This window comes from Manacus candei, unplaced genomic scaffold (assembly GCF_025592945.1).
Source record: "Manacus candei isolate 608988 ecotype Guabito, Panama unplaced genomic scaffold, ASM2559294v1 h1tg000052l, whole genome shotgun sequence".
NCBI classification, from domain to species: domain Eukaryota; kingdom Metazoa; phylum Chordata; class Aves; order Passeriformes; family Pipridae; genus Manacus; species Manacus candei.
In genome coordinates this window covers 2235201-2258445 of record NW_026138100.1, presented here as the reverse complement: position 1 = coordinate 2258445, position 23245 = coordinate 2235201, and the positions used below count along the sequence as shown (strand labels likewise).

The window sequence follows — 23245 nt, the reverse complement described above, 5'->3', positions numbered from 1 at the left end:
TTTTCCTGTTTCAGAGAAACAACCAGAATTTTCAAACCTAGGTCAAATTTAGATACGTAATGGCCTAATTTCAGAGATGTGAAATTAATTGAAAATGTGAGTGCTTATCATTTCTGAAAATTAGGCCAATTATTTCAGTGACTAAATATGAACATAGGTACCTAATAGCAGGCAATCAAGTTTGGAAAATTTGTAACATTAGCTTTTATATCTCAGAATCAATTCCTTGCTTGTCTAGGGTGATCTTCAGTGCTAAACATCAGTGAAATTAATTTGTTATGGTGTGTGCACAGGAAAATGTTTGGACGTTTTAAAAATAAACAGCTACAAGGGATTAAAGTTTTGTCTGACATTTCTAGTATCAGAACAAAGAGCACAAACGTTTATCTTCCACCTTTGTCTATTACAGTCAATTACTACTTTATTTACTGAAGTCGGCAAAACTCTTTCCATGTGTATTTTATCCTGGTCCCCTCTTTCTTCTTCCCGTCCTTGTCAGAGCAGCAGTTGTTCCCACCCTCTGTCCTCCTTCCGAGCCTTTAATTTCCAGTTATGCGGGGGGGGTTATTGGGGGCGGGTAGAACGGGGGAGCTGAAGGGCTGCGCTCGTTTTAAACTCGGAACATTTGATCTTTTGCCTGGCATGTCCTTGTTGGCTCCGGGTTTGTTCCACAGCCTCTAAGTTTAATTAATTTCCGTGTCTTCTCACGACGAGCAGGTACCACAGGCAAACCTCCCGAAATTTAATGTGTCCAGGGCCCCCGGGGGAGGAGGCCGTTCGCTGCCTCCCATCGCGGGCCCCTCGCTGGGTGCCCCCCCATCCCTCCGCTGCCCTTTCCTCCCCCAGTGCCCAGCGCCGGAGCTCATCATTCATGGACAAGGGAATTTATCTGTTTGTGTTGGTTGTCAGGGCCCGGTTTTTGAGCAGGGTGCTCGGGCAGTGTGAGGGAGAGGGAAGGGCGAGCCCTCGCTCGGACGGAGATCCACCATCGGTTTAAAAAGCCGGAGTGGTGCGGATAGAGCCTTTCCCTTGCGAGGAGACGGGAAAGCAGAAGAGGAGAGCGTGAAAACTCGCTCTGCAGCACCGAGAAGTGCGAGGACTTAAGTTGAGCGGAGCTTTTTTTATTTCGTCCCCTCCTCCCCCCAGTTTGGCAGGATTTAAACGGATTTTTGGCAGAGGGTGCGAGGCGCCCCTTGACGGTCCGAGCCCTCGCGCAACAGCCGCGCGACTACAAAGGCTGCAGCCTTAAAGAAAACAAACCAACGGCGCGGAGAGAGGGGGAGAGAGCAGGATTGCGACACCGTGAGCCGCCCTGGGAACGCTGAGCCATTCCCAGCACATTCCCGGCAGGCCCTGCGCGGCCCCTCCCCCGGCGGCTCCGCTGCGGCGCGGGCTCGGCTCGGCTCTCCTGCTCCTCTCCTCCCCCAGCCGCTCCCGCTCCCCCTCCCCCGCACGTAGGCGCTTGGAAGGGGGGGAGAAGAAAAAAAAAAAGCCCTTCCAGCCTGACTAGAAAATCAGCCTTGTTTCCTCAGAAACCGCAGCTGCTGCGAGCGGGGAACACGTCAGGCCGGCCCTCCGACACGCACAGATGTGCCTTTGTGAACCCACACACACGCCAGGGAGGGAGTAGGATGGCGAGTGAGGGCAGGAGCGGGAGGCCGAGGCAAATGGCAGGCGGCTGCTCCTTGCCCAAGGCCGTCCTCCTCCCTCAGCCCCTGCCTGTTAGTGGCTCTTCTTTAATTCCTCGGAGTGGCTTGAAGAGCAGCGAAACGTGGAAGCGGCCTAAATACGGAAACTTGGGATCTCGTGGAGAGAGAGAACTCTGGGCTGTGCCCCCCCCCTTCCCCCCGGGGGCCGAGCGCCGTCGGGCGGCAAGGGGCCGCTTGGCCTTTGGGAGATTCTTCCCCATTTTTTATTTTTTTTTTGGTCGTGTGTTAAAGGGATAGGCACCCAAGATACAAATCGTTTCCTGAGAGGAGTGGGAGAGCGGGAGAAACACGGAGGGGGGAAGTTTCTGCTGACCCGGGAGACAGCCCAGAATAAAAGGTCGCAGGGCCAGTGGAGGCGCGGAGCGCCGCTTGCCGTGCCCTCGCTGGCCGCAACTCCACCCTGCGCTGCTCTTCCCCGGCTTCCATCCCCCTCGTCCCTCACGACCTCTTTCCCCGCTCTCTTTTTAATATATAACTTTCAGGCTGGATGAGTTGCGACTCGTTCAGCGTAATTGGGACGAGCGGCTGCTGGCTGCGAGGGGCCGGGGGATAGGGCGGGGGGGCTGGGGCCGCCGGCGCGCACAAAAACAGGTCCGGGGGAGGGGCGCGCGGGCCGCCATTGGCGCCGCCATTTGCGAGTCCGCCCGGCCCGGCCCGGCCCGGCAGGGGCTCCTCTGTTCTTTCCCCTTTCCAGCCACGCACAAGCGCCCTTATCCCAGCGTTGTTTACTTCCTTCTGTTAACAATGGTTTCAGCAGAGTTGTTGTACATTATTTTGGTACTTCCTGCAAATCTGCCCCGTGGTGGCTCACTCGGAAAGATACCTCTTCCCTTTTAACAGAACCCGGCATATTCCAGGCAATACGAGTTATATACGGAAAGACCTAACCTACTTCGGTGCTTATTTTTAATTTTACAGTTTAGTTACCGAGCTGTCCCGACCAGCTCTTTATTTAACCCACTTCTGTAAGGTCTGGTTCCAGGGGCAGGGCTGCAGCTGCGATCCGCAACTTGGGCTGCTTTTCACTCAGCGTTTAATTCTGTGTTAATAAAAAGGGAATGTGAGCATGTAACTCGGGTTGTCTCCATGCTTCAGGACCAGCTTATGGTCAGGAAGCAGGCGAGGGAAGGAGAGGACGTACCTGCGTAGGCACAGGCACGTACCTTTGTGCTTTGGTGGGGAGAGACTGGGAACCACGTTATTAATTAATGTAACAGCGTTTGAAAAGGCAGAAGTTGCGCGTTTAAAATTTCAAATGTCTCTGACTAGATTTGGAGCTAAGGCCATTGGGTTTAAGCATGTTGATTCTTAAGTAAAATAAAGGGTTTTATCATTTTGACAAAATTATTTGGTAGGCATTTAAGCAGTTGATTTTAGGAAGCCTTTGCTTGCTAGTATAGAAATAAGTTTTCAAGCCGAGCTCTACCAAATACACTTTTTTTCTGCTTTCAGAAAAGACAAATGCAAACAAGCAAACACCAAAAAACCCCCAACCAAAACCACGGAGACTGTCTGTCCTTGCTGCCCCGTGTGCTGTACTTGCCCTCCTTCAAGGAGTAGGAGGGGCAGAAGTTGTGACAGGGCAGATACTGATTAGTTGCTATAAGTCTGCACAGATTAACACCTATTTTTAGGTTTTCGAACCTCTTGAGTAATACTAGTTAAATTGGCACAGGTTAATAAGTTGGGGTCCACAGAGCCTCTTAACTGTTTGCTGTGAAATTTGATTTAAAGAGACAGTTTCCCTTTGTCAAAACGATAAAAAATTTTATAGACCAAACGTTTGCTGTGTGTCCATGTGTGTGTGTACACACGCACAACATACACAGGCTTGGAAAACAACAATTGAAATTAGTTACTTGAGCATGTTAACACAAACACGTACAATTATAGGATCTTTGCAGAGTAAATCTGCAGTGAAATTGGTTTTAAAAGGAAGCATTTTCTCTTTCTGCTTTTAATATAAACATGGCTTTTAAAAATAAAACTTAATCTTTATTTTTTCATGTGTTTCCTCTCTGTCCTCCCCCCATTATATCATTGCACTGTTACACTGACACCCACTGGTAAAAGTTGATCTGAGATCAGGATAGTAAATTGAGCCTCTTGATGAAGAGATAGATATTACTCAGGAATAAAAAATAAAATGTGGACCAAAGAATAGCTTCTTCTTCCTCTTCCTCCCCTTGCAGCGTTCTTCATTTTTATCTTATTTCTTGAGGAGTTAGAGTATGGATGCTCCAAATATAAGAAGGGAGACCACAGTGTTTTTCTCTAAAAACATATTAACATGTTATTAACTGCATTCAAAGCAGTTTATTTCTAGACATTTATATGACTGGGGCCAGACAACAGGCTGGCACAGATGAGAACAGGAGAAGGTCATTAGTATGTTAGTAGCTGGTGTGTTTAATGGTATTTCCCAGGTAAAACAGCCTGAAGAAAACTAGAAATAATGGTCACACTAGAAATATATTTGTGTGGGCACTGACCTGATTGTATCAAAGTGGAGATGAATGCCAGTGCTGTGCAAGTCTTATTTAGTCTGTTTACCATTTAATTCAAAGTTGTCAGTGGTCTTGAAAGCCACTTGTGTTGGAGAAACAAGGCTTATTTTATTGAAATGTACCACGGCACCAAAATCTGGTTTGTGAGTGTCGTTCCATAGCCCTGCCTAGCACAAGAACAATACCACACAATTATGCTGTTTCAGGCTCTGAAATGGGCTTTCTTCCAAAACACCCTCCCCTTATATTATTAGACGTGTTTCTATTAATGAAATGATTGATTGAAAATCTTCCTGTGTTTACGTTGTTTGGGCAGCAGTAGCTTGGATTTCCCCTGTCTAGACTAAAATTGTATCCAGTGGAGATGCACGGGACAGCTGTTTGTAAACTCAGAGTGAGACATAACAAACGAGCTGCAGCAAAACCTGTCCATGACTGGTTTCCTTGTAAATATACTCTTTATTTTAAGGGAGAAGGGGAATCTTAGTAGAAATAAATACAGAAACAAAATGGCCTCCACAAAACATAGGAGTGTTGAAAAGCCCTGCCAGGACTGCACCGTTCAGAAATTAAAACTCTAGCCTTTCACCTTTGAAATTGTAGTTCAAATCTTTCTTTGCATTCTGAGTAAAATGAGCTTAAAATAAGTATAAAAAGCAGTCTGAGGTTGCCAGCTTGCTGTTATAATTGGTGCAGCTACTGTAATTGGCAAACAGAGCGCTGGGATTTATTTCTTCAGGAAAAGTTGCAAGGAAAATTTTTACGGGGGTAATTGAAAAAAAAATAAAGTATGTATTTGTGTGTGTAGGTATATATACATACATATGTATGCATATATATATATATGTGCATAAAGCAGAAATCTTTATAAAAGTAATCATTGATGCTTGAGATTTATACAAGATTCTTGTGCCTGAAGATGTACTGCTGCCTTGCGTGTTACCTTATATGCACACCGTCATACAGAAATGCTAAGTTTGGAAAATTGCACAAGGCTGTTAGCAATTGATTTGTTTTGCTGCTTTACTTTGAATAAGAGTAAAAGAATGAAGAGGGGGCTTGCTTTGAAATTGAGACAGGCTGGGAAAAAAATGCTAGTTTATATCCTGTAATTATCCGGAAGTACCCTTGTAGACCTAGAATAAAACTCACAGAACAGGCATAAAGCACAATGAAGAGTCAGAGTTTGTGAGGAGGTGGCCTGTCAATAGCTTGCCACATCCTTTCTCCTCTTTCCCTTAGTGTTCTCGTTCTGTTAGCATGAAGACACTGCAACAAACAAATGACAAGAAAAATGGGGGAGGGGAAAGAACATTTATAGTTCATATTGCAGTATTCAAATAAAATACTAAAAATGCTATAAACAATTTTATAATCATTGTTTATGGACTCTAGAATTTTTAATATTCTAAAATGTAATTGAATTCTGAAGCCAAGATTCTGCAATTAATCAGGGTTTTATAAGTGAGCCACTATTTGCTAGAAGTAACTTTGAGAAGAATTTGGACTTAAATTACTTATTTTATTTGTTTGTGGCTATAGCAAAAAAGTGAAATGCTGAAGTGGTCTGCAGAATCATACATTGTGCACTTGCTTGGATTAGCAAAAGTCCTGATTTGTGTAAGTAGTTCAAGCATTTGAGAAACCTGATTGTTCGATTCCTGTGTGCAGGTTTGGGCTTTGTGTATGTGAATCATGGAACGAGTGTTTTTGGAGGACATGTTTTCAGGGCTTGTGTTTGCTTTTCTCTATTACAATGGCTAGAGATCTCAAGTAAAATGTAAAAAACCCCACAAACACTTTGTCAGTTTATCTAGGCATTTGTTATTATGTGCCCTACTTAGGACTGAAGTGACTCCTAGGAATGCTTGCATTTTTGTCTACTTAGTTTGAGAGCCAGTGTTTCCTTCAGTTCTGAGGAAATGTGTTGCTGTTGTGAGCTGGAAGAGGGTGGAGGAGTTATGGCAGTGACTGGAGCATTTATTCCTTCCCAGTCAGCTCTTAAATCCTGATACCAGAAGAGTCAAAAACTGGCCAGCTGTGATATCTGAATAATTTTTAAAGCAGTTAATTCGGTCAGAGTGTTTATCAGTCTTTGTACCTCATGTGGAGGCAATGAGGGCACATCCTAAAATAATTCAAGAGAAAAGTTCAGGTCATTGGCAAAAATAATTTAGTTCAGCTGAGTCTTGTTCAGCAGATTTACCTTTCCAAGTTACAGTATGAAATACAGAACGTTACTCAGGGGATTCCTACTCCACAGCGATTAGTCAGGTGCGCAGAAACTTTGTTGTGCAAACCACCCCTTCTAAACTTGTGCCCTGGATCTGACAATGCCCAGATGAGTTGCCCACATGTTGTCACCACTGTATATGGCATGATACTGATATGGGAGAAGGGGACATCAGGAAGAGTTCCAGTCTAATTGGGAAAGTAGAGGCCAAGTTCTGAGAGCGTGTTACGTACCTGCTGGCAATTGCCTAGGTCATTTCCTCACATAATTTACAGTTGTGTGGGGCACCGTGGTTCAGTTGTTGATCATATCACAGTCCTATGGGAACAATATTGATTTAGCTGAGTATGCAATATCACACATGCATTTAGTATGTTTTAATTATCTTCAGAGAATTAAGCTTAAGCTTTCTGTGTGTGTGTGTAAAAGTGTAGGCTTTACTTACTTTTAATAGTGGCTCATCTCTTTTCAGATCTGTTCCGATTATTTTTTTCTGTTAAAGATGAAAATGATCATTTTTGTGTTAACCATTTTTCTCAAAATCATGCTTTAGAAAGTCCCGATTCATCAGTCCTACAAGGGAAGGTGGAGAGGGGAAGCATAGGTATAATGAAGAATCGGTTTCTTTTGGTTCAGAACCGCGTTGTGAGCAAGTAGTACCATACACAATCTAGAAAACAAGTATAGAAGAACGTAAGATATATGTAGGGCAGGTGGGTCTTACGGTGGTAAATTTTGTCTCAGTGTCACTTGGTGTTTTATTTTCAAAAAGCACCACTTTTTTCAGATAAAGCAAGAGGAAAAAGGTTCTGCTAGGTTGTGCAAGCTACCCATTCCATGAAAAGTGGGAATAAAGAATGCAATCTATGATTGGAATTGCGTTGCAAGACACAGTAAAGGTTTTGAAGTTAAAACCATGTTTCTGAAATGAAATGCTTCCTACCTTGTGTTTCTCCTCGCCTAAAAAATCTTTTAACCCACATGCTCAAAATAATGTTGTCTAAGGTGCAGGAGGCTTTTTCTCCTGAGCACAATAGGAAAATGTTGAATCTTTTGAAAACAGTTTCTGTTTTTCAAACACCTTTTCGTTTTCAGCATAGATAATTAACGCCTTCTTCACAGTGCTTGGTGCCCTTGATACATCTGTTACCTTTGACAGATCCTTTCTGTTTGCCACCTCTTCCTAACATGCTTCCAATATTTTCAGCACAAAATAGCTTTGTATCTTTGATGTTGGTTGTATATAGGCTCAATTAAATAAGAAAGCTGCTGACAGAATGGTGTAGAGTTGAAACTTGAAGCTTTGTTTCCATAAAGATTTTGTCGTTGGTCACTTATCTTCAATTTTTGCTGCAAATTGTTTGACTTCTTTTAGGTAAGATTGTTAAGACATGCAGTTTTAGCTAGGACTGTATTTGTTTTCAATTTTACAGGTGGTATGTGCAGTAATTATGTAGAGAGAGGTAGGGAAGGGAAGCGGGGGGGGGGGGGGGGGGAGCACTCTGCGTCTACAGCCTTAAACAGCAAAAAACCCTTCCCGCTGGTGAGGGTGGCTTTAAAACATGCCTTTCTGGAACTTTCTGGAGTATCTAGACACGTTATAACAATGCAACTGTTCAGTACCACCCCCTAGTTGCTGGTGGATGGTACCTTGCATTTAGGCTAAGCAACCTGACTTTGAAAAGGGCTGTTGAGGGTGTTCAGAGGGGCCCATGAGTTGCTGAGCTGCAGCAGTGGGAACCTCCAGCCTTGCTAGTAGAGAGCAGCGATATTTTAACCCTTTCTTGAGGTTTTCCATAGCTGCCCCTCTACAGCTTTACAGTATGGTAGCGCACAAAGGCGACTGCTGCAGTGGTGCTTTGCAGTGGATTTTGGTAGGCAAGGTCTTACGTTTCTCCGTTTTGGAAGTGGAGAATTAAAAGGAAATCGCCGTGTTGGAACAACAGAGTAAGAAATACAAATGGATTAGAAAAGGTGCAGTCACAATGTCTAAATAAAAGGCTTACCGGTGGCAGTAATTGTTAGTGCTTATATTGGGTGGTATAATGACAGTTTTTCCGGATTTCCCACATATTAGAATGCATAAGGTTGGAATTTTGTTTTTATGATATCTACCACTCCTTTCTTAAGGGAAATTAAATAGTGACTGCTCTGAGTTTCGGTCTATGTACAACAGTCATTTAGATCTCTACATTGTCAAACAAATAAATATCAAAAGCATTTTCAGTGCAGTTACTCTGTTTCATGCAGTGTTCTGGCATGAAAGAACTAATTGCATGTTACACATTTTCTGCATATATATATATGAAAAACAGTATGACAGAAAAATATAAAAGAATTTGAATATATGCTTACAGAGAGAAAACATGTGCATGTGTATATATATCTTACCTGTTTCATATCCTAATGATGAGCATGTTACTGCCATGAATTTACTGATAATCTATTGATATGGTACCTATGGAGCAATAAGTTATGGCAGAGTTGTAAGGGATGGGAGGCTGTTCAGAGATAGGTCTCATAGGTTTCCCTGTGCTGAGCAGAGCTGTACACAATCTCAAATGTCAGTTTGTCTGGAAATTGTAATGTTTGATTCCTGATGCAAGCCAAAATATTTTTGTACTTTTCTGTCTTTTTGACTGTACAGAAACTGCCCCAATCCGCCCATAGCACACCACTTTTTTTCTACCAAGTTGCTTCTGATATGTGTAATTCTGTTTAAAGTATTACATCTCACAAGGCTGATGGTTATTGCTTTTAGTTAGCTAATATCTAGAGTCTAATTTTTTTCCTTCTCAGGGATTGGCCTTGTTCCCAGGATTTTGCAAAATATTTGCAAAGGGAGAGTAAACCAGCAGGTCAGTCAATAGCACATCCAGCAATGTGTGTTGGGCACAGTGTTGGAGATGTGAACGTGTTTTTTTGTTGGCGTTGTTTTTAGTGTTGTAAATCAGCTTCCCCAAAAACATTAGCATTTAAGAAAAGGTTTAAAAATACGAGCAGGACAGATCTGTTCTGCTAATCAGCTTTTAAGAACGTGATGCATCATCACTGTGTTTTATCTCGAACACTGGCTGACCAAGAACAGAGCTGCTTCAGCGAGCTGCGTCCTTGAGCCACTGTGTTTGTTGTCTGTACATGCTAATAAGGAGAATGAGGAGAATTAATAAGCAATTTGAGCTGCAGCACAGTTTCTTGAAACATCTTTTCAAACCTTTTTAACGCAAAGTTATTCCGTCATTTAAAGAGGGATCATCTTATTACTTAATTTGTATATTTCAAGCTAGAAGTTGTGGATTCAAAAATAAAAATGTTGATCTTTATTGTTGCTAGGTCCGGTGAGCTAAGAGATAAATGACTAATACCATGAAGAAGAAGCAAATAAATGAAAGGGAAAGCCTGAGAGAAAGTGGATGCCAGATTTAATGAATAATTACCCTGAACTGGGTCACGTGGTTTCTAGTTTTTACACAGGTCAGACTGTGAGGAGATGGCATTTCCTTAACCGAAAGGCCCTGAGTAAGTAGTCTCAACAGCCTTTGTGTAGAAAGTGAGGAGATCTCAGCTGACCTATCCTTAATTCATGAGATTTATACTGTGTGACTGTCATGCCTTTATTTCAGGCATAGGTTCAGGGTCATAACAAAGGTGTGTCTTTGATGTATTTATTCAAGGATTGCCCAGGGAACATGCCCAATCCTTGCTTGCTGTAGACCTGAAATGTAGCCTGAAGTACAGGTGTGTAGTGGGTTGGCTGCCACATGGTGGCAGATAAAAAAGGAGAAGGAAAAAAAAAAGAAGCAGAGAAAAAAGGGAAGGAAGGGCTGTTGCAGTTACCAAAGTTTATTCCCACAGTTCAATGTGCATTTAAAGCTGTGTACTCCCTCAGTAAGTCCTTGAAGAATTGCCAGAAACCAGTGTTGATCATGTAGGTTTGTCCCTGCTCCAGTGAGAAAGACAACTATCTACTACAATTGCTGAATCCTAAATTACTTGAAAAGGAGGGCAAAGGAAGGAGATAATAAAGCTAGTTAAACTGGGTTTCATAGAGATATTAATGCATATAGTCATATTTATCTTTGATATAAACTAAGGACTTTGAAAAATGAAAACCAGATTAACTTCCTATCGCCTTTGTTTAAAAGACGAGTTCAAAACTGGTGGTGCGTGGGTGGCTGGGGCTGATGGGAAAACCCTAAAAGCTGAGACTCTACACTAGAAAAGAATTATGAGGGTATATCTGCACCAAGCGCTACAACATCCTCCGTGTTTCGTGCTATCCAGGCTATTTCTTATAGGCAGCTCGGCAAGATTGTTGTGTGAAAATCGTACTTGGAGTTACATTTACATTGTTCTGCATCTGGACTAATGAGACCCACTGAGTTGTTGGGACTACAGAGCCTCCCACCACCTGCCACAAAGTCTTCTGTAAGTCAGAGGGCAGACTTGGGTGCAAGACCAAACAGTGTGAACTGGACAGTGTGATGGGGGTTGTCTTGGCACAACTGAGCAAGAAGTGCACCCCAAGAGCAAAAAGGTGATTTGACAGTAGTAATTCAAGAGGATGCACCTGTCTTTCCTCATTCTTTTTAGCTTTTGTTACCATGGGGAAGAGAGTCCTTTCTAAACTGATTGATCATTACCAAACAGGGGAAACAAAAGTATTGTAAAAAGCAAGTATTAACATACACATTTGTTTTGTTTTGAGCATATTTTATAAGTGCCAGAGGCATGCCTTTTTAGTAAGCAAGCAGTTGGCAAAAACCCTCTAGGTATCAGAGAAGCCCTGTGCTATAATTTTCCTAGAATAATAATGTCAGACAAATGACAATAGAAAGCCTATAAAATTTGCAGCCAGCTGGGCAAATTCTCATGTGTGAACCACGGAAACTGTACGTGCCCATGCAGAATATTTTGTCTTGATCAGAGCTGCTCCAGTCTACTGCATCCCTTGCCAGAGTAGCTATAACCCCCTCACCTGCCAGCTGCAAATAGCAACTCCATTAGGTGAACTCTGAGGAGCTCTGACCCAAGTCTCAGAGCAGCATTAAGTGTGTGCTCTGTTGGAAGTTTTTGCCTGGGTAGTTAAGTGTAGATTGATGATCCTTTTCAGCATTAGTGTTAACAGGATATTATATGGAAATTGGCGTGCATCAGAAATCATTATTAGTGCTTATTTTCAGATTCCCCCAAATAAGATGGAGAGGGCTTCTGTGACCTCTGTCTTTTGTGAATTAGTTATTTTGTCCTTCTGTACTTGTTCCTCATATTCTGTTGTTTGGATAACAGTCTGGGCATTAGGTGTAGCTGTAATTTCTCCTCTTAATGGTATTCCACTTCCTGTGACTCTTGCTTAGTTTCAGCTAATCCTATCTCAAACAAAGTCTTGATGAGCCGAGAGAGAGCTGGACTGAGCTGAGGACCAAACCAATGCTGAGTATGGCTTTCAAGAAGACCAAATTATAGTAATTCCTTGTGTCATCTGATCACTAGGTTGTACAACTGTGTTCCAAAAAGGTATTGTTCAGCATTGCCCCTCAAGGGTTTTGTCTATGTTTCAACTCCTTTTCTTTCTGACAGGGAGGTAAAAATGACTGTGTATAATTTACTGTAAGTGTCTTGGTTACGATGCAGTATTCTTTGTCAAACTGGATCTGTATGAATCCTTCATTGAAAAGCAAAATAAAAATACCGGCAAAGTCTCATTACTTCTGACAAAAAGAGACTCAGGGCTACTCCCCAACTTGTACTCTACACGTACTCATCGGGGTCCTCCAGGCTGACATGGTGTTTTTGAATTATTTCTTCTTGTAAAATAAACTATTAAACGCTATTCTGTTCAACTGTTAAATCATAGAATACTATATAAGTAATAGTGGTCTTGGCCACAGCTGACCATTTTGCAGATCACGTAGGTTGCGCAAGGAGGTGGGAAGTTCATATTGTCATGCATTGGGGAGGACCTACAGGGCCTCTGGACCCCGCCCTGGCCAGCCCCAGAAGGTTGCAATTGGACCAGGGGCAGCGATGGGAGCGGGCTCTAGGAGGAGTGAATTTCCCAGGCAGGACAGGCATGCTCCAGCTGTGGGATACTCCTGCTTAAACCACTAATTTCGTCACGTGTAATTGATCAGCAGTGTATGGTTAATACACACACTCCCTAGAACACTACCTCATCATTTACCCCTTACCACTTACAGTAGCCTTCTAGCCCAGAATTGCAGGATACTGCTAGCGTGGTTTGAGTTGGTTTGTTAGAAGCAAAAAAGGTGTTTGGTTCTTCAGATAAACTGAAAAAAAAAAAAAGAACAATGACTAAAAGTTGCTTTTACATAGAAATAAAATACGGGGCAAACAGACCCATTCAACTATACTGTGAGGAAAGGAAGGTGGACTGGAGCAAAAATTTAGAGCAGTGCCTAGGGGAAAGCTACAGTATCTGATACAGATATGTATATGTAGATGAAATCAACAGTGCTTCATATAAGAATCAAGTCTGCTTTTTTTAGTGATGTGGTGAATTTTTCACTGTAAAGAAAAATCACCCCACCTTCCCAAGATATTTACGTGTGTATGGTCAGAAAAGCCAGCTAAAATAGGAAATGTTTAACTGCCACGAGTAAGTATATAATGAGATCTTTTTAATTAATATCAGAATATCTTAAAGTAATAAAGAGTGTCTTGTTCTTTTTTTTATTTATTGGAATGGAAGTGATATAGTCTGAAGATGATTAGGAGAAGGATGATGCTTGCCTAATTCTTAAGGAAATATTCTCTTCTGCTGGGGTGATGTGTTTGAAGTACACACGCATTCCCACTAGAGGGGGGTCAGCTCAGCCCAGGTTGTAATGCATTTTGACTTTTTTTGTTTTTTTTGAAACTCAGCATGAGGAAAACCTCATGTTGTCCCACATCTTTTTTCAGTACTTTGTGTTGTGTGTCTTACGGTGTCAGCAGTTACTTGTCTCGTACTCAACTGCCTTTTATACAAAGAAGTGAAAATCGAAATGAATGGACTAACACAGTAGTATGCTGCTAAACACAGTGGTAACGAGGAATATAGAGGATGTTTCATTGCATCATGTGCAGGGTGAGAACAATTATGTATCAAAGAAGTGGTATGATCATTCTTGGAAAAGCAGAAGTGGCGTTATCAGACCTGCTCAATAACATTTTTAATTAGAATTGTTATCTATACTAGCTTCACTCCAAACCAGTTTACTGTCTCTCTGAGCCTTATATTTCTAAACATAAAAGAAAATATTTCTATATGTGAAAGAGACTAAGAGTATGTTACACCAGCTTGAACTTCTGCTTTACTCTTTGATGTCACAGTTTGTTCGTCTTTTCAGTTTCTTGGTGAAAAGAAGGAGGATTGAATTTCATATGTGTGCTGGTCATTGTGCCGTGTTAATTCATGTATTTTGGGACTATGGCAATCATAAGCATTCTCTTGGCCACAAGCAAGCAGGAGCTTCATTAGCACAGGCCAGTTGCTGACAATACAGCTGTGCTCTACAGTGAAGGTCTGCCATGGTGAGGTGGCCTCTCTGCAGATGAGACGGAGCGCAGAGGAAAGACACTCTGCCTGATCTGTGCTGGGTCATGCAGGGGTTCTGTGCCATCCCGTCCATATTGTACTCCTGCAGCTGGTAGTGTTGAAGGAGCACAGGGCAGAGGACAGGCAGCCCTGGACAGGTTCAGTGGGGCCATCAGCCCAGCTGAGGCCCTTGGGAAGGAGAGGAAGGAAGAAAGGACAGCACGGTCAGGGTGGTAGAGTGTACTGAGACTGGCAAGGCATCAGCAACTCTGGTGAATTCAAGGAGGGAGTCAGAGAAGGACCCATTGACACAAACAAGGCTCCATTTTTTTCCTAAAGAATCTCCAGAATAGAAATGTAGCACAGTTATTAGCATTCACTCTCTGCAACTACCTGAAAGGTAGAACAACTGAGGTTGCAGCAAAGTGGGGGTTGGCTTCTTCTCCTAGGCAACTAACAATAGGACAGAAGGGCATAGCCTCAGGCTGTGCCAGGGAAAGTTCAGGTTGGATGTCAGGAGGAATTTCTTCACTGAAAAGGTGGTCAGGCATTGGAATGGACCAGGAAGGTGGTGGAATCACTGTTCCTGGAGGTGTTCAAGAAATAACTGGATGTGGTGCTTCTGGTCTAGTGGACATGGTGGTGATTGGTCAAAGGTTGGACTCAATTGTCTTGAACATCTTTTCCAAACTTTATGATTCTTTGTGTTTCTATGATTAATGAACCTGGAAGCATGTGACTGGCATAATACTGGATAGAGAAAACTGAATGTGTTTGAACAAGGTTGTTCAAGTTTTGGGGTCTATCTAGTGGTAGTAGCTGTATGTCATACCAAAACAGTAAGCCGAATGAAAATGAGCATTCACACTTTAGATGGGTAACCACATTAACCCTAACAGAGATGCTTCTAATAGTGAATGACTTTTTACAGAAGCCACCTGAGCATTTGAGTAGGGCACTGTATTGTGACAAGCAGTCATACCGTTATTTCCGATCCAATGGCTGATTATTTTTTTTTGGCCCTGGGCAAGTCACTTAACCCTCTGTCTGTTTCTTCATCTGTAAAATATATTATGGATATTTATCAGTCTCGCCAGGACTGATTGTTTAATATTTATAAAGTGCCTAAAGGATTAGTGGCTTAATATAAGGAGCTAATACATATCATATCATTTTAGATTGATTTTATTTACTTGGATTTTTTTTTGTACCTCCTATTGAATGAGATGCTATTTTGTAGCCTCTTACTGCCATTCCTAATTAGCTGGACAGGTCACAATTGGGTAACTTCAGGTTCATTTTCTTAATTTATTCCTAGTTCCTATAAATGCTTTATCTCCCTCCCCCTTTTCTTTTTTTGCCTCCCTTTTTTAACTTAAAGATGAAAGAATACCATTTGTTGCTAGATCATGACATAAATATATTTAAGTGCTGCCATCATTGTTAGTTTATCAGCCTTTCCATTATAAACCCTCTTGTTCAGGGGTTTATAACTCTGGCATTATAACATGCTTCAGGCTGAAACTTCACATTCATTTTTTCCCTCTTGATTTGCTTTAAATCCTTCACTCTTCTTAAGTTAAACTGGAGATTAGATACATTAGTTATAGTTATACTAGTTGTATAAATTATAATGCAACAGTAGGCATTTTAAATAGGATGTAAATCAGAGAAATAGAGAATTTCCTAGTTGTTAAACTCTGAGCCTGGGAGTAGAGATCCAGGATTCTTTTCATGAGTGTGTCCCTGGCTTGGCACATGACTACTAAGAAATTATTTAACCTCTTCTGCCTCACTCTTCTCTCTGTATATTGGGATGATGACATTTCTGACTTCACTGGTGTATTGGGAAGCTTAATTAATTAGAATTCATAAAAGCACCGAGATTCTCAGGTGAAAGGTGCTGAAGTGTGAAGTAGTTTTAGGGAGTCTAATGAAAAATCAGTGTGCCTGCTTTTCTGCTTCTATTCCTGTTGTCGCAGATTAGCACATATCAACTCTTAGAGCTGTGCTGTGTGTGGCAACCAGCAAGGAGTTTCATCTGGAACACCTCTCAATGACCTGGGAGCTTACTTTTCTCAGGCTTTCAGATATTCACTGAATCTCTCAGGCAGCTAGTGTTGTTCTTTGCCTGGGCAGTTTGTGTTCCCTGAGCTCTACAGTTTTCAAAGAATTCTCTATGCTCAAGACAGGACAGGAGCTTGCAAGCGAGACCTCAGCTGCAGAGTTTGCTGTTAGTGCTGTTCAACTTGGTGCTGGTGCAGGAGTACCCAGCCTGGTTAGAAGATAACAGGAGGGGAAGAGTTCAGGTGTTTCCAGCCTTTTTTTACAAGGACTTACCATGACAGATCATTCTGGTTGTGCTCAGGCAGCTTTTTGGTGTAGTCAAAACTTCATATGGAGAAAAATGTTCAGCAATACAGCAAATTCTGGGACACTGACTGATAAGCTTTATGTCATAAATTTATGTGGAGAACCTTGTTAATGTCACGAGGGATGCTTTCTGAGTTTCCTCACTTGGGGATTTCTGTTGTCAGCTGTTAGTTTAGCACATCATATCCTATGTAGGTTTCCTAGGGTTAACCTAGACTGGCATCTTCATTTACGGATTTCTTCTTTACCTGATCTGTGGTGCTGTGCTCAGGAGAGAGAGATTCTTGGTGGTGGCTAAATTTGAAATTATCTTTCTCCTTATAATTTCAGGTTGAAGTCTTGGCCTCCGAGGATGCTACATTTGGACACAAGGTGTGTAGTTTGGTGCAGTTTTGTTATGTAGGTCCCAACAATATGGATTGTTGGATGGGATGCCACAGAAAATGACAGTTTTCAACCTGAGAATTGAGGGTCCTGTGACTTGCATCCATCAATTCAGAAACTCCCTTATGTGTGGTAATCTGAGAATGGCACACAGGCTGTCTTAATCCTGTTTAAGACCTGTGAGCAAGTTTTACTTGCAGAAACCCATGTGGAAATATGGAACATCAGCTTAGCAGTAATTATTAAGATTGGACTTGCCCAAATGCTAGATTTGTTCTTGCTCCATAGATTTGCAACTGAAAAATTGTAGTTGTTGTCTGCTTTGCAGTCTGCTGAGTAAACCACTTTGTTCAGGTCCTTTTTCACAGTGCATCCCCAAGTAGAAAGTACATTGAACAGCTGCATCACCCTGTGTTCAGTTGTAGATCAGTGTGTGGCATGCAGTGTGCCTGTTGGAGAGACTGCTTCAGACGTACTCTGCTAAATGGATGGGCAGTGTCCTAGTTAGAGCTCAGGTTTCTTTGACCAGTGAGCATTATGGTCACAACCACTGTTTTAATTGAGCAGATGATTTTAAGCAGGGCAGATTGTGTGTAGGCTATATCTAGTTAGCTAGGAAGAGAGCGGATGGGGAGGAGAAGAAGGAGATTGTAGGAACAGTAAGCTAAATCATGACAATGAAGTTTCCTGCTTCAAAGGCCCACATGCTGTGATGCTACTGTAGGTGAGAAGAAAGCAATGCTATTACTATTAAGGTAAAAAAAGGCAAGAAAATAATAAATAAGTTCTCCAGGTTTATTTGGAATACAATAAACAAAATTAACCAGCAGGAAAACAAAAGCACTTTAAAAGCACCTGAGTATTCGTGATGCCAGAATTTACATTGTATCGGTATTGTACATTTCAATGTTGATATGTGATAAAGTGATTTAAATAAATTCTTAAAAAACAGAGCTGCTCCAGTATTATTTGAAGTATATAACATATGGTAGTGTGCAGTATTTTCTGATTTTTATTTAATACCCAGCATGCATACAAAATATTCATTGAATATTTAATAAACCTGGAGGGTCAGCTCTTGTGAACTCATCTCCATAATCCTTCAGACTATGTGAGTAAACAGAAATATTACTAATGATTATTGTAGCCAATCACCCTTAAAACTAAAACACTGTGGAGGAGGCTTCTAATTCTTTTTCATGGCTAGACTTACAAGGTGGTTTTATGTCTTATAGTCATCTTGATGGACATCCTTTGAAACTCCTTTTTATTACCAAAAGTTTTAAGAATTTTCTGTTGCTAAGCTTTAGTTTTAGAAAACAGAATCGGTGCTGTTGCCAACTCATAACATCATCCTCCAGAGTCCTAAGCAACTTTTTTCTAAGATTCATCTTTGGAACCAACAGGGTCTTTTTAAGTCTCTTAAAATAGTAGCTTTCTATTATAGTGAACTGTGTATGCCTAGGAATGTCATGTACTTTTTATCAGTCAAGAGAAGGTAAATGTATCATCCTAAATTTGTTAATCTGAGAATTCATTTGTGCTGTCTATTTAGACATGCTGTGAAAGTATTTTCTCCCCTCCTCTCCCCTAAGAAATGCTTCCCTCACTGTCTGTCTCACTGACAAATAAATATTAGTGTCTCTGTTACATTAACAGATGAGTTGGTATGCCTGCAGAGAATATGTATAAGGACAATTTTTTAAATGAAAAATAGTTCATTTTATAAATTAGAACCTTAGCTGAATACCAGATAACATAGTTGAGAAGAGTGTAAGGTTAAAAGTTTGCATGATGCGATGTTTTCCTTGGTACCTGCTTTTAGCCTGAATTTTCCTCCAGGGCTATTGCAGACTGTTGAGAGGAGCTATCTTTTTTGGATTTTTTGGTGTAGCATATGCCTCAGTTTGAAACATTGTAGGACCCCTCTGTATCCATGATCAGAAGCATAATTTGCTGCAGGGGATGACTCTTCCTTTGACTACATCTTTTCCACCTGTCCTTAGACACTTGCCACTTTTAGGCTTGATGACAGGCTCTGTTGCCTGTAGATACACAGAAGAATGCTGGTTTTTTTAAAAAGGTTATTTCTAGAGTGGCAAAAGAACTTGCAATGTTATTTGTTATTCTTAAATTCTCCATGATTTCAGTCTCATGGTAGGTACGCATACTTGCAGGAAATGGGACTGTTTCCCAGGAAAAGATTCTGAATGAGATGTCAGTACATTGTTCAGCTTCACTGTAGTAATCATCGAAGAAGTGAAGATCTGACTGATGTAGTCTGCCCCTTAAATGTTGAGTCTTCAGTTGTGATGATCATCATCAAAAGTGTGTGTAGAAATCAGCTACAAGATGCTTTTGATGTAAGTTATGCATATTGATTTGGACAAAACAATTCTTATTTTAGAAAATAAAACTAAAAGCAGTTGTGTTGCACTGCCAAAATATCCAGGGAATAGGCATCTTGAAGTACCAAATCCTATCTTTACTCCATGGAACAGGTGCAAATTGCAAACCATTAATAGTAGTCCTTAAAAATGTTTCCTCCATCTCATCTTTTCCGTAAGAAAACAGTCTTCCCCAAACAAATGTAGAATATAAGGCATTTGTTGGAATAAAAATGACATTTTAATGTGAACTTTTTTAATTTCCATTTTGTACATGTGTGAGACCGGTACTCTTTAAAAGGCCGTGAAAATCTAAGCACGTTTTCAATCAGTTTAAATAAAAGTTGTTTTTTGATAAGTATAAAGATGTATAGATTTGACTGTATTGCTGTGCAAACCTTTCCTTTGCTTGAAGCAAGCAAACCCATTCAGCTTTCTTTGCAACTAATTTTCCAGAAGGAGGAAGCTGTTAGCGTGCTGTAACAGCTTTGTCGATGATGGTACATGTGGTGTTCAGTTTAATTTACACATGCATTTGTGTGTGTGTTTGAATGCATGTTTGTTTCTTAAAGCAAAAAAACCTTCCAGCTTTTGACTGATCCTTCTGTTCCAATATATAGAAGGGTTATGTATGCACGGTTGCATATGGAGAGATTTAGGGGAGATGACCATGGAGCAAATCGTGAACAGCTGATAGGTGATTTGGGACAGACTTAACAGTTATGCCTGGTTCATACAAATTCTGCTGAGGATAAAATTATAATAATATTTTTTTTATACATATATATATATATTAAAAAAAAAGTTTCTTCTGAACTGTAGTTGGTGAGACATTAACATGAAGTAAGAGTGAATAGATGGAGTGGTATCTGCCTGAGTGTGCAGTCAACACAGGAATGTATTTCAAACTTGTAAACTCCTTGAGTCCCATTAATCTTATTAAAGCCTAATGATGACATGTAAAATACTAACAGTACCAACGTATTTTGTGTTTATTTTAGCTGAGTGTGAAGATATATTTTATCAGATAGGACCAGTCAGTATTAGCAGATGGCAGAGAAAATTAGGAGGAATACAAAAACATGGAAAAAAAAAAAGAAAAAGAAATAAGGTGCACAGGGCCAATTTAAAGACCATGGCAATGAACAAATAAAAATAACAGTGTGTGAGTTTTTTAAATCCTCCTAAGACATTCAGATGCTCAATTTCCATTAGAACCTTTTAATCCCTGAGGTAGAATTGAAAATCTTAGTCTGAAAGGTTGTTTATGTGATAAAGATTTAATCCACATTTTATTGTTATAGGAGCCACATATCGGCATCAGTTGAAATTACAGTGTCGAACACAGTAGCACGTACTCAAGACAAGCTGCAAATGGTGTCTGACCCTATCTAGAGAGTGAGATGCCTGACTTTTTAAATATTTGTGCTTGATTTACTCTCCTTTCCCTCCTTTCCCTCCTTTCCCTAAGGCTTTTACTGTCAGCATCTACCTGACCCAAATAGCGTAGAGTAGAGGAGGCTTCATTCAGTTGAGCCAGGTGAGATCATCTTGTCCACGTGTCCCGACCTGTCTGGACCTGCAGAGTGCCATAAACTGTGTTTGCAGTGACGGCCACAGAGCCCGCCTACCGCAGCTAATGCTGAGGTGCAGTGATCCCAGCTTAGTGCTGCATTAATATAAATAAGTTTGTTAATGGCAGTCCAGCAGCTACATGTCAGAAGGCTCACAACTTTGTGCAACAGGAAAAGAGACACTTATGTTCCCACAGTGGGGGAGCTCCACCAAGAACAGGACTCTCTTATTTGGTAGTGAGCTTTAATCCTTCCATTGTGTGTCGTTTTAAGCTGTGTTGTGATGTAATTGGCTTAATCATTACTATTATGTTGCTTTGCACAAGTTAAGATTGTAATTTGACATATGGAAATAAATGGCAACTGGATTAGTGATTTGCAGGTGTCATTTAAAAACGGGGCAGGGAAGAAAGCCTTTCATATTTTGCAAGTGGCGTGTTTGCTAATGTACAGAGGGAGAATTAACCACAGAACTGCATCTCATGCTGTTTTGAAGTAGGAGCAAGCTTCACCTGTTCTTTTCCGGGACTGTGTGCTGCTAGGGTTGAGGAAAGAGAATCTCATTCCCGATGGATGTGTTCGCTATAGGAATGATTTTACATTTCCTTTGCGGAAGACAAATACGGGAGTAAAGCTTTCTCTTTGATCGAGAAATCAGCATAATGGAGAGACAGCTCTATTTAAGAAATGCAGCAAGGGTGGCATTTCTGATGTGGATGTGTCTGTATGGTGGAGCTTCCAGCATTGTTCGTGGAAGTAGACATATTTTTGTTTTATGACACAGCATAAAGTGGTGACCTTGTCTCCATAATTTAGTAACTCCGGAAGATGTTTAGAGAGTCTATTCCTAAGTCTTTTTAAGTATGAGCTGCTGGATTGCATTTTGAAATGCTCTTTCTCCAATACACAGTACAGGGTTTTAAGAATCAAATGTGCTCAGAACTAAAATATCTGGGGTTTTTTCCCTCTCAAACATGCATTTACTTGAGTTTATTAAGGTGGTTTCGGGTTTTCTGTGGGGTTTTTTTTCGGAGGAGGGAGTATGTGCTTTTGGTGGAGGGGTGTTGCTTTCCTCCACCTTGCAAATGATTCATTATTGCAACAATCAACACATCGTGGTGCATCTTCTATAGTCCACTTATTTTCATGATCCCAGATAGTAGAAGTTCAAATCCCGAGAGGAAATTGAGCTGCACAGTGTAACTATGTGTCAGCTTCCTGGTTCCAAGCATAGGACATCAAAGAGAATACATTTGGTGGCTGACTGAGTTAGGGCTATGCAAACCTAGGAGGAAACTGTTCTAGCGGTATCTGCAACACAGAACCCTTGAGCTATGAGATGGAGATGCCATGTGATAAAATTGAGAAAGCATGTTCTCAAGAGATATTTTTTTCCTTCTTATTTCTTTTAGAATTTGTGTTAGTTTGATTGCAATAAAATAGTGCTTACTTCGTGGGAAGAAGAAGAAAAGGAAGCCATTGAAGGAGAAGAAAAAAGTAGAGATTAAAAATTGTTCTCTTTTAACATTTGCCTTGCTTAAAACCATTTTCTTTTGTTGAAGACCCTAAGCAGCCTCTGCTCCTGCCATCTGGTGGTTACTAATAAAAGTTGCACCTTCAAAGCTAAATTAAATTGTTTTAAAGCCAATTAATCCTTTTCAGAAGAGGATGTTTTCACGTGTCTGAATTATCTCTATCTTGATATGTTGACACCAGGAGGGTCTATGTGTGTGCTTAGTATATGGGAAAATAGAGAGAAAGTAGTCCCCGTTTACATCTGTCTTTGCACTGTTGGCTAACGTAGGAATCTGGAGGTTGTAAATAAGTTTTTGGATTTGTTTCAGCTTAGGAAAAAAAATAGATATTCATATTAGCCTCCAGTAAATTCTGTTTTGCTACTCATAGCAGAGTTAGGATTACGTTTCCCCAGTTCCATTCACTTCTTTGTGGAGTTGTTTCATATGAGGTGTTCAGATGACTAAAAGCCTTTTCCAACCTTCTTTGAGTCATTGTTAAAGCTGTGTTTTTGGGTTGCTGAAGTCTCCTGAGTGCCCTCTGTGCTGGGTGCTTTCTAAGAGTAGAGAATGACATTATAGCAGGAAACAAGGTGCTCTTTTTCTATTCTTAGGGACCCCTGATAGATGTGTCAAAGTGTTTTGAGGTAGTTATGACTAAGTAGCAATAACCTGAACGTGTTTCTGCCTGAACCTGTGCATATCACTGCAATGTGATTTGGGACAATCCAAGAACAGGCGAAACGGAGAAATTGTGGTTGTGTGTTAGAAATTTTATCTACGTTATCACTAGTTCTTTATGTCTGGTAAGTTTAGTCTCAATAAATATCTCTGTGATTTGTGGTGGTTTTTTCCCAATTAGTTTTATAGAAATTAAGAGGTCCACACCAAGATATTTGTGGCCACAAGTTCACCTCAATCCATTGTACAGTCCCAGCTGTGGTCCAGCTTCATCCTGAGTGCTGCAACTGTAGAGGAGTGTATCTAACGACCTTGAGTATGGAGGGTGATTTCAAACAGCACC

At 41.0% G+C, this 23245-nt stretch overlaps 1 protein-coding gene across 8 annotated transcripts in view; it reads left to right on the top strand.

Annotated features, from left to right (window-relative positions):
* ARID1B (AT-rich interaction domain 1B) overlaps nucleotides 1-23245 on the top strand; it is a 323386-nt gene that overhangs the window by 164104 nt on the left and 136037 nt on the right. For 5 of the 8 annotated variants that reach the window (XM_051801538.1, XM_051801534.1, XM_051801537.1 and 2 more), the window contains one exon: nucleotides 16693-16734. The exons of the other annotated variants lie outside the window; for them this stretch is intronic. In XM_051801538.1, coding sequence (XP_051657498.1) covers nucleotides 16693-16734 — 42 coding nt within the window. The remainder of the gene's footprint in view (nucleotides 1-16692; nucleotides 16735-23245) is intronic. 8 annotated transcript variants of the gene reach the window in all.